The sequence below is a fragment of the Mustela nivalis genome (assembly GCF_964662115.1).
Source record: "Mustela nivalis genome assembly, chromosome: 2".
Taxonomy (NCBI): Eukaryota; Metazoa; Chordata; class Mammalia; order Carnivora; family Mustelidae; genus Mustela; species Mustela nivalis.
Genome location: NC_139021.1, coordinates 158,792,544 through 158,805,723, shown reverse-complemented (window position 1 = coordinate 158,805,723; position 13,180 = coordinate 158,792,544). Strand labels below are relative to the sequence as shown.

The following is a 13,180-nucleotide window of genomic DNA, read 5'->3' as shown; positions in this document are numbered from 1 at the left end:
GACAGCACACCAGATCCAACCGGAGTCTAAGGGACCTCCGCCCGTCTGTCGCAACAGCTTCCCGCACTGGCGGGCAAGCAGCGCCAGGGAATACCCGGCCCAAGCTGGCTCCACCTCACGCCGGCCCGAGATCCCGCGGGAACAGAGCTCGGGGGCCAGCGCCGCCCGCCCGCGACCTGCGTGTCCCGGGATTTGGGGCCCGCGCTCGAACGCAGTTCTAACGGCTGACTGCAACGGTTTGACCTTGAAGGCCTGGCACCACCCCCACCCCCTCCCGAGACGATCCAGCATGCAGCGCCCGCCGTTCCCCAGCCGCCAGTCCGGGGCCCAGATCCGGTCCCTCTACCCGCTGGGCTCTTCGCTCTCTTCCCGTAGCCAATCGGATCCCGACGTGGTGATGGCCAATGGCCGCAGTCAAAGTATCAAGAGTGGTTGAGCCTATCAAAGTTCAGCCTTAAGTTTCCCTCCGCCCTCCAGAAAAGTCGGTGGGCGGGCTGTTCTTGCATGTTGGCCAATCAATGGCCAATAAACAAGAAGCTTCCCAAGATCAAAGGGGAAGGGGTGGGATCTAAACCGTAGCAACGCCGCAGGGCGGAGGAATGACAGGCAACTTCTCTAATACCACAGACATCTTTTTCTGACGTATGCAAGGGGGCGGGGCTGCCTTGGCGGCCGCACCAATGCCTGGCTGGGGGGCGTGTTCATGGGCCGAGCGGGAGCCGGAGGCCCCGGGCTCTCTGGGCCGCGCCTGAGGCGGACACGACGGGGCTGGGGGACGGTGGCGGCAGCGGCAGCGGCGGCGAGGGTGGGCGCCGCAGCTGGCCCGGGTGGATGGAGTTGGAGGGGCGGGGTGCTGGCGGTGTGGCGGGGGGGCCGGCGGCTGGGCCGGGGCGGAGCCCCGGGGAGTCGGCGCTGCTGGACGGGTGGCTGCAGCGGGGCGTGGGCCGGGGGGCCGGCGGCGGGGAGGCCGGGGCCTGCCGGCCCCCGGTACGGCAGGATCCGGACACCGGCCCGGACTACGAGGCGCTGCCGGCTGGAGCCACTGTCACCACGCACATGGTGGCGGGCGCCGTGGCAGGGATCCTGGAGCACTGCGTGATGTATCCCATCGACTGCGTCAAGGTGAGACGTGGACCGGCTCCGAATCCGACCTGAGGCAGACCCGACCCCTGGGTCCTGTCCAGAGCCAGGATCCCGGCCGAGAGCCGGAACCGACATGGGTTTCTTCCTGGCCCCTGCCATCGCCGCACGATTCGACCGATACTCCGTGCAAGCAAGGTCCCGGCTGGGGATTGAACCCAGCCAGGAACCAGGACCCATTTCTAACCGTCAGTGAGATCTGAATCGGCACTGTGGAAAGAAAATCTGTCAGCCAAGGCCCCGGAACCTAGCTGGGACTAAGCAGGAATAGGGTGGGAGGGGATGGAACAGGTAAGTGCTACTAACTTGATGAAGATGAAGCCAACTGGGGTGAATCAGACCCTGAATAGAATCTTAAAGGCTTGAGATGTTCTGTGGCAGGTGCTTTTATAAGCTTCTTGCTGTGTCTTCCCTTAAAAGTGAGGGGGCAGGAACCGAAATCTGAAATCTCTCAGCTAGATAGAGCATTTACTTATTAAATCTTAACCCACGAGTGACTGGAAATCATTTGTGCAGTGAGAATTCATAGTTCTAGACTGGAAGTAATTTGGGAAAGACCACGTTCAGGAAGAGGTTTCGGTTTCCCAGCATCAGGCATGATACCCCACCTATTTCCTGAACATGAAAACTAAGCTGGGATTAGGATTTTGTATGTGCAGCCCTCAAACAAGAGATGGACCTGACAGTGTATTTCTTTAGCCAGCTGCAGTTGACAAAGGGGAAAAGTTGCCTAGAAGGGAAGCATGATGATATTGAAAATGAATTGGGATCAACATGACGACATGATTCCTGTGAAAGTAAAAACTAACTGCAGCCAAAACCAAGCAGACTGATAAGTGGGTAAAGAAGTCAAGTGCTTCGGAAGAAAGCTAGGTGAAGAGAGGAGCTGATTTTTCTTTACAGTTCTTATTCTTGTGCATTAGTAAAGGTACCAGTCTCTCAAAGTAAGAACTAGATTGAATGAAAAGTAAATTCAAGGGGACTGTTGAAGTAAATGTATTGGCAGACTGATGCCTCCTTTAAAAATGTTGGGGTTATAGTCAAACAATATCCTCACAGCTCTTTGAAGTGTGTTTTTTTTTTCCCCCTCACATTAGGAAGATGTTACATATTCAAAAGGAGAGAGTACTGAGTTGGGAAATACAAAGTCTATCTTTTCTGCTTCTTCCTGGTTCTGGTACTCTCACTTGTTTTCTTTGGTAGTGTGGATGAAGAAATAGGGAAAGTGCTCATTAAGCTTTGTGAATGACTCTGAGTTGATAGTTTTCTAGCAAGTTGCAAGGCAACTCCTACCAAGGGCCATATCTATTGAAACTGGTAGATTGCACTTGGTTAAAATGGATACTAGAGTTTTAAATACCCTTGTCAGTTGAGAGGAATAGGAATAAATAGTAAAATCCATGCAAGAGAAGTAAGAGGATGGTTAATGCTCTAACAGTATTAAAATATAAAGTGGATAAGTACCAGTAAAGATTCTGACATTTATGTAGTAAAGTCTAGGTTGAATGACTGTGAGTTGTTAATGCTATATATCCAAAAATTAAAATGACCTAACTGCAAAGTAAAGTAACTTCACTATACTTAGACTGTGAGTAGAGAGCAGGGTTTAGGGTGCTATGTATCAGGATGAGTATCAAATGAAAACTAGATCAAAGAAAGCAGTGAAAATTATTTAATGACTTGAAAAATACAACGTAATAATGTGACTGAGAAATATTACTGTAACTTATCAACCTAAGTGTTGTCCCATTACTTTGGGAGGCTATCTCCTTATTTAATATCTTTGCATAATGTTGCTATAAATATTTTATAGATTCCTCTGTTAGGAATGCTTGCAGAATATTTGGGTGAATATGAAAGAGGGCAAATCTTTGCCATGTGACAAAATGGGTTTGGGGTTTTTTTTTTTTTTTTTTTTTAGTAACAGACCATTCGGAATAAAAAGTGATATATAAGGCAGAAGATCAAAATGGGTAATACTGATTGAAAACAAAGAGAAGGTGGGACCAGAAAGCAAGGAGACTGATATATTCTTGAGGCTGATAAACCCACTGAGGGAACTCTTCTGAAAGAGGAGTTCCAGAAATATTTTGCATGATCACAGCATTGCTAGAATAAGTTACTTCTAGCCTTCCAAGGTAACTGTTTCGAAGAACAGTTCTTATTCATTTACACAAACTTTTAAGTGTTTGTTTTAAAAAAAAAAAAATTAGTCATATGACATTACAGTCATGCCTCAAAGTCCTGTATTAAATAATTATTTGGTTCAGAGGCAAAAAAAAAAAAAAAATGCTCAAGAGTCTTCAAAGATACAAAAGCATATTTTAGAAGAATCATTTGCATTTGCCATTAATACTGAGATTTAAATGACTAGAGGGAACAACTAGGTGAGACTGGTAGGATTTAATGTAAGTAGGATGTTAAGACATTGTTGTGCAGACATGAAAGTAAAATTCAAATCTTTTCCTTCAGAAAGGACTTCCCAGTTCACTTGTCCCAGGGCTTCCCAGTTCCTCTTTTACCATAAATGGTGGTGGAGAAGAAGAACATCTCAACGGTCTTTAAGACTAGAGGCAGGTAACTGTGTTGGAGCCTAAACAGCAGCCACAGGGTTTGCAAATGAAAGTTGGCATTGCCTCTTGGCATGCAAGCCTGTGCACCCCAGCTACTTATCAGGGTCAAGTTGATTTAAAATATCCTTGGGAGGAACGTACCATAACCCTCTAGGCCACAGTTACTCAGCCAACTATTTACATAGTCATAATAGGGAGGTTTGGGAGTCCAAATATATTCCAGTTTTCCTTTTCTGAGCCTCAGAGGCAAACACCAGACTTTATCTATAGGGATAGGCTCTGCAACCAAAGTAGAATCATCTCAAAATCATTTGGCTAAGCACCCGCCTGCCTGCAAGGTGCTACTTTTTGGCTCTGTAATGGGGACACAAATAATCTACTTACATAATAAGTTAAAGAGAGAAAGAGCAAGGGAAATCTTTTCCAAACTCCAGATGCAAATGGTTATCTATACATGTGCACCATTGAAAGGTTAGGAAGTAGAAACATTGGCCTTTTCGACTTTCTTGTATCTAATAATACTTATTCAATAAAGGGCAATTGTTCTTATTTGCCAAGCACTAATGATGTGCCTTACATAAAATTATTCATTTAATCCTTGAAGCAATTTCACAAAGTATACACCATTTTCATTATTTTACAGATGAAGAAAAGGAAGCAAGTTAAGTGGCACCGTCATGATTTGAACCCAGTCTGATTCTCAGGCCTTCCATACAGCCTTCCCAGAAGTAGATCTCCAGATCCAAGCAAGGCACAGAGTTTCATAATAGTGCTCATCCCTAAACATGACCTCCAGATTAATAGCTGGACATAAAAATCATTATAGCCACAGAGAAACTTTAAAGTAAAAACAAAAAGATACAAAATTAAACCTAATTTACTAGTGGCTAAGCACCAGTTAGTTGCTCATGCACATTTGTGAAATGTATACAAGAGACAACAGTGCCATCATCTATAAATTATATGGTATGAACAAATATGCCCAAGAATCGTGTTTGAATTAAAAAAATAAAAAGCCTTATATTTCTAGTGCTTCATAAATTACCAGTGGCTTTTACATCTCCTCTTGGAATCTGCACAACAGCCCCGTGACCCATTCTTAATCTCATGTTTTAGATGACAACATTGAAACTCTGGTTAAGTGATCTATCCAAGACCACACATCCACACATCTAGCAAAGCAGGGGCTCATACTCAGGCTCATACTCAATTGACTCAAATGTGGCTTGTCTTATCTCCCTATTAGTTCATTTGGATTTTCTTCAAAGCCAGTGTTTTTCTAAATAATTAAAGGCTATTCGTAAACTTGTAGAGATTTCATTTTTCACCCAAAGAAAGATTTATTGGTTCACTCCTTTGGGGAGCTATATTGATTTTTTTTAAAGATTTGATTGATTGATTGATTTGACAGAGATCACAAGTAGGCAGAGAGGCAGGCAGAGAGAGAGGAAGAAGCAGTCTCCCTGCCGAGCAGAGAGCCTGATGTGGGGCTCGATCCCAGGACTCTGGGATCATGACCTGAGCCGAAGGCAGAGGCTTTAACCCACTGAGCCACCCAGGCGCCCTCCCATATTGATATTTATATTTGGCCTAGCTTATGCCTGGGTCCTTTCCATAAGGGTGTAAGTAGAATTGTGTTAGATGTAAAGGTATGTATAAAATACTCAAAGTTACTTTCAGTCCAGGTTTCTCTTGAGGGTGAAAGGTTCTAAGTCTCTGAGGCCAGACCTTTCAAGGCTGGTAATGCCACTGACTTCAGCAGAGCAGTGCAATTTCTGAATATTCTCCCTGTACAAGATCAGTTTCAAACAAACCTATGGAAACACAATTGTTAAGCTACCAGGCCCAGTTTATCTTTATCAGCAGCTGTAGCCAGCAAAGACCTGTAGTCACAAATAACTCCTAATGGTTTCTGTACCTCGGCATGATGTGAAAGATTTGTCATAAGCATATCCTTTATTGGAAATTTATGGTGTTATTTTTTTTTTTTTGAGAAGTAGAATGAGTCAAGTTGTAATAAACGATACTGTATTTATGATAGAACTTACAGTATTAACCTTTTAAGCTTCCAGTTCTTTGTCGGTAGCAAGCTGGAGAAAATAACTTTAGAGGAATGTGGATTTGCTTGCAGCTAACTAGGACCTGTTAATCTGGTTAATTGTTTTCCCCTATGCTCTTGAGAAGAGGCAGGGCTCTTGAATTCCAGATGGCCAAAAGGAAGGTTCAAATTGAACCAGTAATTGGAATGAAGTAGGAATTTAAACTGCATTTGGGCATTAGTTGCCCCTACTGACTCACTAATAGCTCACTTCTTACTTTGTGAACTGGTGCAGACAGCTAAGATTCATTTGTTCTTTCATTCATCTGTTCATTCATTCATTCATTCATTCAACAAACAGATCTTGAGTGCTTACTCTGTTTAGGCCCTGGACATTGATTTTATATTGTTAATCTCCATGCTACCTTAATCTTGAAGTGGATCAACAGACAAGAGATTTTCATTAGGAGACACACCCTTCCCCTGAGGGTCTGTGATTTGGGGAATGTTTTGAAAAGATACATTTCCTATATTTCAATCCAAATTTGTCCAGCATTATACAAAGTATCTACCATGTATTTTTGTCTCAGTCATTGAATCCTCTGGAAATTCCATGGATTATGTTTCACGAAGGCTGATATTATTTGATACCAATTTCGGGATTCATTCAGTTTAGATTAGAGATCTGGTAATCCCTTCAGTTTTAGAGACTAAGTTGGTTTCCACCTTTCATAGTTTCAGGTTAAAGGCTCTTTCCCATGAAATTAGAGCAGTATCCATTACAGATACTGCCTTTGCCAAGAGTTTAACCTACAGGCCCAGGTGTCAATGCCAAGTAATCTGAGAAACTCAGATAATTAGCAAGGATCCAACAAAGGATGAGTTATCCTCATTAGTGTAGTATGTGGTGAGGAAGCAGGCCCAGGATCAATCTTCAGAAATAATGCATAAACTATGTTGTAGACAGAAAATAGTTGACTTCAAAATACATTTGGAAAGAACTCGGCCTGAGATTATTAAGGCACAAAAGCAACTTCTGAAATTTGGGCTTGGTATTTTTTGCTGAGGCTCTGAATCATTTCAGAGTCCAAGGCCACTTCCCAAGCAGTGATGTCCTCAGAGACAACAGCGGTGTTCCCCTCATAGATGACTAGCAAAAGAAAGGTCCAAGTCTTGGAAAGATTGGATGCAGATCTGGAAGGAAGTAAACCCGGAAGCCAGGCGGCACTCCTGCCCCTTGGCATGATTCCACATAGAAGTGCCCACAGCCTCAGTGTCGGAAGTCGAGAAGCTGAATGAGGAGTTGGCATCGCTGACCCTGCGCTTCTTTCTGTAATTTCAGACCCGGATGCAGAGCCTACAGCCGGACCCAGCTGCCCGCTACCGCAATGTGTTGGAGGCACTCTGGAGGATTATAAGAACGGAGGGGCTGTGGAGGCCTATGCGGGGGCTGAACGTCACAGCAACAGGCGCGGGGCCTGCCCATGCCCTCTATTTTGCCTGCTACGAAAAGTTAAAAAAGACATTGAGTGATGTAATCCACCCTGGGGGCAATAGCCATATTGCCAACGGTATTGAGCCTTCCTGTGCTGGTTCCCCCACTTTCTCAACTCTCTGGGCTTTGCTGCTGTCCGTGCTTTCCCGTCTCAGCATGGTTTGGAGCTGAAGCTGTGGGCTGGGGTAGGCCAGATTATAGGGGAGGGACTTCCAAACCTGAAGTTCTCGGATAAGGGGCAACCCCACCCCTCCTTGGGGGCGTCCTCAACAAAGTGTTGACAGTATCTTCCCTTACTTACCAGCTCAACTCTTCTCCCTGCACCAACTTCTAATGCCCCGGTAACACATGGAGACACACGGAACTACCCCCTCATTGTGTATTTCCAGATAGTCAGGTGATGTCCTGCTCTTCGGGGCAGGATCAGAGGTGACCCAGCCACCCAAGGAAGACATTAATGGAGCCCCAGCTCTTTGCCTCACCTTTTCAGGACCCTAACTGACCAGAGGCAGTTTGAGTTGCTGAGGACATGACCAGGCCTCAACATGTGAATTGGGCTGGAGCCAAGGGACTTCTGCACAGAGAAACCAGAGGGTTGGAGGTTATGTGGAAGGAACAGAAGGGACAGCAGCCGGGTGCTTGAGGACCGAGCACCAAATTGAGAGCGAATGGGAGTGGTGAGGGATATGGCAGTTCAGGACCCGAAGGAAAGGTCTAGTACAAATACTAGAATCTGTGGAGATGGACTGGGCAGCACAGGGGTGGCAGGCTGGGAGACGAGATGCTGTGGTGCAAATCTGACCACCCCGCCGCCCCTCATGTTCTCCCTCCACTGGAGGCAGCTGACGCTGGCATCCCTTGGCCGCAGTGGATCTGGTTCCTATCTGGGGCATAAACTGCATTTATTCTCAGAACTGGCTGTAAAATCTGGGCTGTTTTCCTAGGCTCTTCTGGGCCTTCCTATTATACCTATGGAATGAAGATTGGTGACCCTAACTAAGCTGGTGGGAACAAGTGTCTTCATTTCTCTGAACGGGGGTTTAGGAGTAGTGGGGTCCCATCTTTTGAACTGGCTCCTACGTTCCCTGTCCCTACTCTGGCTTAGCTGTCCCCCCACCCTCCGCCAGGCCTCAGTGAATGACCTGACCTCTCCTGGCCTTATATGTGGCAGTTGTTTTCTCCTTTTCAGGTGCAGCCGGGTGTGTAGCAACATTACTGCATGATGCAGCCATGAATCCAGCAGAAGGTAATGATTCTGCCTCCATTCCCTCTGTGGGCAGCTGCATCTGCATCTCGGGCTTTTCCTTTATTTCTGGTTTGCAGAAGAAAGCCAGGGAGCACGTGGTTGGTTTGGGTGGGAAATCCTGCTGTGCTACTGCGTCTTACCAGTAGAGGGCGCTCCCCTCCATGTTGTGGGTACCGAGGAGGCGCCCCTTAGGAAGGAAACTCCTTGAGATTTCTTCCATCTTTGGGGCTTTTCTCAAAAAAAGAAGGCCTATTCCCGGGCCTTCCTGGAAGTCTCTTCTGTAAGGGATTTGATCTCATCTGAAAATTTAACAGATTATTTCACTTTTCTTCAAAGAGGTGAAGATGGATGATTTTAACATTTAAAAATCCAGGCTTTCTTGTTGAAATGAAGACAGATGATATAGGAATGAAAGGGTACATTGTAGAGCTCAGTTCATGCATGGCTACTTGGATCTCGGCTTTCCAGGTGGAGGGTGAGATACTCAAATATGAAGGGGTAGTGTGGTTGCTATGTTCTTTAAGTTCTAGTTCTTTACTTGTATGTGCAAGGCCGTGGTGTGACAAGGGCCAAACCTAAGCTAGAGATCCAGAGCTCACATCACGTTAACCACTTGAGGGAGCAGATGTTCGGAAACTAAAGCCACAGTTCTTTTTGGTTAAGAATTTTGTTTTCTTTTTGGTAGCCCTTCGCCTGTAGAAGGATTAACCATCCTTGTTCCGTAAGAGTTGGGTGCTCTGCATACCTGAGGATGCAGATTAGGGCTATCTGTTCATTATGTTGTTCACTGCCACTGAGTCATTTCTTGTCTTGGGTTTTATGAAAGAGTAAGATAATAGTAGTACGTACTTACTTCAAGGAAACCCTCTGGAGTCTCTAAATCATACATATATTCTGTGTGTTTATTGGTTTTTTTTAATATTTTGTTTAATTTGAGAGCACTAGAGAGGGTGAACGTGGGAAGGGGCAGAGGCAGAAGGAGAAGCAGACTCCCTGCTGAGCAGCAAGCCCAGGCCTCGATCCCAACCCTGGGATCCTGACCTGAAGTAAAGGCAGATGCCCAACCAACTGAGCCACGCAGGCACCCCTCACTGGTTGGTTTTAAAGAAAACCTAATAGAAGGGGGTCTGTTATATTTTAGCTCTTTACCAGTCTTCTCCTATCCCCTCTCAAAAAAGGGAAACCTGAATGTATTAGATAATAACATATTAATGTATTATTGACAGCTCACTCATATTTTTTCCCTCCCTCTGCTCCGATGGCTGACCCGCTGACTTGGGACTCTGAATCTGGATACCCTCGCTCACCCGTTGACGGCTGGCATCCTTTCCTTCCTTCTTGTTGGTGGCACCCTCAGTGGTCAAGCAGAGGATGCAGATGTACAATTCACCATACCACCGGGTGACAGACTGTGTGCGGGCAGTGTGGCAAAATGAAGGGGCCAGCGCCTTCTATCGTAGCTACACCACGCAGCTAACCATGAATGTTCCCTTCCAAGCCATTCACTTCATGACCTATGAATTCCTGCAGGAGCACTTTAACCCCCAAAGACGGTACAGCCCCAGCTCCCACGTCCTCTCCGGAGCCTGTGCAGGAGCCGTCGCTGCTGCCGCCACAACCCCACTGGACGTTTGCAAAACACTGCTCAACACCCAGGAGTCCCTGGCCTTGAACTCAAACATCACAGGACATATCACAGGCATGGCAAGTGCCTTCAGGACGGTGTATCAAGTAGGCGGGGTGACCGCCTACTTCCGAGGGGTGCAGGCCAGAGTAATTTACCAGATCCCCTCCACAGCCATCGCGTGGTCTGTGTATGAGTTCTTCAAATACCTAATCACCAAACGGCAACAAGAGTGGAGAGCCAGCAAGTGAAATGAAGCAGCAGAAAATGCAGCCACGTTCTCTGTCTCCTGGCCTGCTCCAGCCTTGCGTGGAGTTGGAAGGAAGGGAGAGGGTTCTCCCCAGGCTGTTGGTGTTTTGGCTAACACCAGTTCCTGCCGACCTCTGTTGCCGCCACCTTTCCTTCCGGGCCCTAAGCGATGCAGCAAAGCACACCACAGCACCTCTGATAACCTCTTCCCTCCTGGACCTGACGACCTGCTCTAGACTGTTACAGAGGGATAAGCAGCTCATTCCCGTGGTTCCTAATAAAAAGCCTTTAAATTAAATGGTTTCATTGGGTTTGTTTCGCCAAAGGGGAAGTGAAATGCTATCAACTGCTCTTGACTTTAAGCTTAAATCGAGGGGCCCAAAGGGAAGATTTATCACGTGTGTCTGTCCATAGTTTGCATTTCTGCTCAGTTACACAGTGACTTAAGACTTTGGAGCCTTACTCCCTTTGTTTTAGCAATAGGCTTCTAGGAATCTCTCTGAGGGCAGGAACAATGGCTTTTGACAGATCCTGGCTAACCAGACACTCTTGATTCCCACTTTTCCCTGGGACAGTGGCTGGGCACAGAAGAGGTAGCTTTCCCTGCTGTCTCAGCTCTGCCTGCCAAAGTCCAAATCCCCACATGGCACTTTGTTTTCTGATGTCGTTGCAGAACAAGAGTTACTCAGTGAAGCTGCAAGACCTAAAAAAGATTATGTGGCAAATAATAATACTTTCCATTTGGCCTGAAGGCTTTTACAGAGTATTGTATGTGACTTCATCTGGTTCTCACAAAATAATGTGAAGTAGGCAGTCCGAGCATCACCTCTATTTTACAGGTAAGAAAAGCTCAGAGAGGCCATCCTTTGCACAAGTTCTCACAGCAAGTACAGAACTGAAACCCCAGACCAGATCTTTTGCTCCCGGAAGTGGACCTAATCGTGCCTTCCTACAGACAGGAAATGAGTGGAGGGCACGTACTGCAACCCGTCTCCTGAAGAAGCTCTCCCCTGACGGCCATTCCGGCTCCGTCTGAAGACTTTCAGGGGTGGGGTTTTCACTGTGCTTCATGGGTTGCTTCAAATCTTTGTTTGAATATCCCCAGTTAATAGCAAGTTCTTCAGTACACAGAATGGAAATCTACCTCCAAGAATACCCATCTGCCATCCTTGTTATGTCATCTGTCATTCATTCATTCATTCATTCAGTAACTGTTGAGTGTCCCTGTGTCAGACACTGGTGTTGGGGTTATGGTGATAAAAAAACCATCCCAGCCCTCAAGGAGCTTCTTGTCTGGAGAGGAAGGCAAATGTAAACAGGTACCCACAACATAAAATGACAAGAAACGTGTAAGATCACCCAGCCTAGGCCTTGGGTGACTTAAGGGTGGCTTCTGGAGGAAGTGATATCTGAGGTGCCCTCTGGAAGGCAAATTAGCTAACTAGGTAGAGAGAGGAGGGGAAATGTTCTAGGCAAAGACCTAGAAAAGAGAGGTAAGAGAGGATAACAAGTGTTGAGGGTTCAGTGTGCAAAGGACTTGGTAGGGCTGACAACCTGGGCAAGGCATGCACCTGGCTGAGTCTTAAAGGCAATGCTAAGGAGTTGAGAGTTTATCCTGAAGGCAGTATAGAGGCGTTACAGTGTTTTAAGCAGAGGTGTGGTGTGATCAGATTTACAATTTAAACAGATCACTTAGGCTCTCTGAGAAAGGATTAGAGGAGCAAGACTGGACAGGCCGGCAGACCTGCACGATGGTCTGCACCAGGACTGGGGCAAGGGAGACAGCAGGTGCCAGACTGGCGGGATGTTAGGGTTGTAGAAGCAATAGAAATCTGTTACAGAATACATCTCACCCTTCTTCCACCTGACAGCCCGACAAGTATCTGTGGAGAATCGTGTCTGAATACACTTGAAGAAAAACTGTCAAGGAAACAGCAGGGTCTCCTGTTCTAAGTCTTATTTAAGTAAGCGATGCTGCCCTTCTGCTGTAATGGAAAAGAGAGACATTAACGGTTGGCTGGTGGACAGTGGAGTTTGAATCGCCTACGGAGCGAAACGGGCACGATGAAATCATTGCAGAGGCCGTTTCATAGGGTTTTCTGGTAAAAATCTAAGAGAGTCACTGCCTCCCGGCACACATGGAACGTGAGAACAAAGGCATGCCTTTCTAGACCTCGTCTCTTCAGCTGGCCCGACAGAGCTGCTATCGGCATGGTATGCAGACCACAGTAGGCACTGTGTCAATATGACCATTTTCTAAGAATAGAATATGGGGTAACTTTTTGAAAGAATGACAGTCACTGAAGATTCTCTCAGCTCTAATGTCATTAGCAAACAATGAGAAAAGAATGCAAAAGTCACCTTCCAATCTCCAGCTGTGCCCTAGCTATTGGAGGACCATTGGTTTGGAATTTGAACAGGGCCTTAGTTTCTGCAGGTCTCTTTGTCCAGTCACTAGAGCAGATAGAGACAGTGTAGTGTGAGAGGGTTGAACGATCTTGGTTCCTGAATGCCTGTGTCAGAAGCCAAGCTTCGCCTCTACTCCCTTAGAGCTGTGAGCCTTTGGGGCATTCTTAGGTCCAGGGTCTCTCTGGAAGCCAGTTAGGTCATGTGGCACCTTGAGGATCCAGGACCAAGAGCAGTTCCTGCACAATGCCATACCATGCAAGAAGTCGTGCCAAAGCCCACCTCTATGCTAAAGCAAGAAAAGAAGTCACAGGTTAGCCAGAGAAAACCTTTCTTAATTGTGGAGACAAGACTAACATGAATGAAACAGTTTTGTAATAACACAAGACAGAATACAGCCATGTAGTGG

General features: G+C 46.3%; 1 protein-coding gene across 2 annotated transcripts; it reads left to right on the top strand.

Moving 5' to 3' along the window:
- Positions 1 to 689: 689 nt before the first annotated feature.
- SLC25A28 (solute carrier family 25 member 28) lies at positions 690 to 10,663 on the top strand. Of its 2 annotated transcripts, XM_082719567.1 has the most exons (5): positions 1,033 to 1,122; positions 3,613 to 3,717; positions 7,094 to 7,322; positions 8,436 to 8,492; positions 9,850 to 10,663. In XM_082719567.1, exons 3-5 carry the CDS (start codon positions 7,100 to 7,102, stop codon positions 10,365 to 10,367), a joined length of 798 nt encoding a protein of 265 aa, XP_082575693.1. In that variant the 5' UTR covers positions 1,033 to 1,122; positions 3,613 to 3,717; positions 7,094 to 7,099; the 3' UTR covers positions 10,368 to 10,663. The 2 variants fall into 2 exon arrangements, with proteins under 2 accessions (XP_082575694.1, XP_082575693.1); XM_082719568.1 differs by lacking the exon at positions 3,613 to 3,717 and having other exon boundaries at positions 690 to 1,122.
- The last annotated feature ends 2,517 nt before the right edge of the window (positions 10,664 to 13,180 follow it).

What these genes read in the sequence shown, in the direction of transcription:
- SLC25A28 (XM_082719568.1), top strand. Translation starts at nt 832, where the DNA reads ATGGAGTTGGAGGGGCGGGGTGCTGGCGGTGTGGCGGGGGGGCCGGCG. An exon ending in ATCCCATCGACTGCGTCAAG is followed by an intron (nt 1,123 to 7,093) that starts GTGAGACGTGGA and finishes CTGTAATTTCAG; the next exon opens with ACCCGGATGCAGAGCCTACA. An exon ending in AGCCATGAATCCAGCAGAAG is followed by an intron (nt 8,493 to 9,849) that starts GTAATGATTCTG and finishes TGGCACCCTCAG; the next exon opens with TGGTCAAGCAGAGGATGCAG.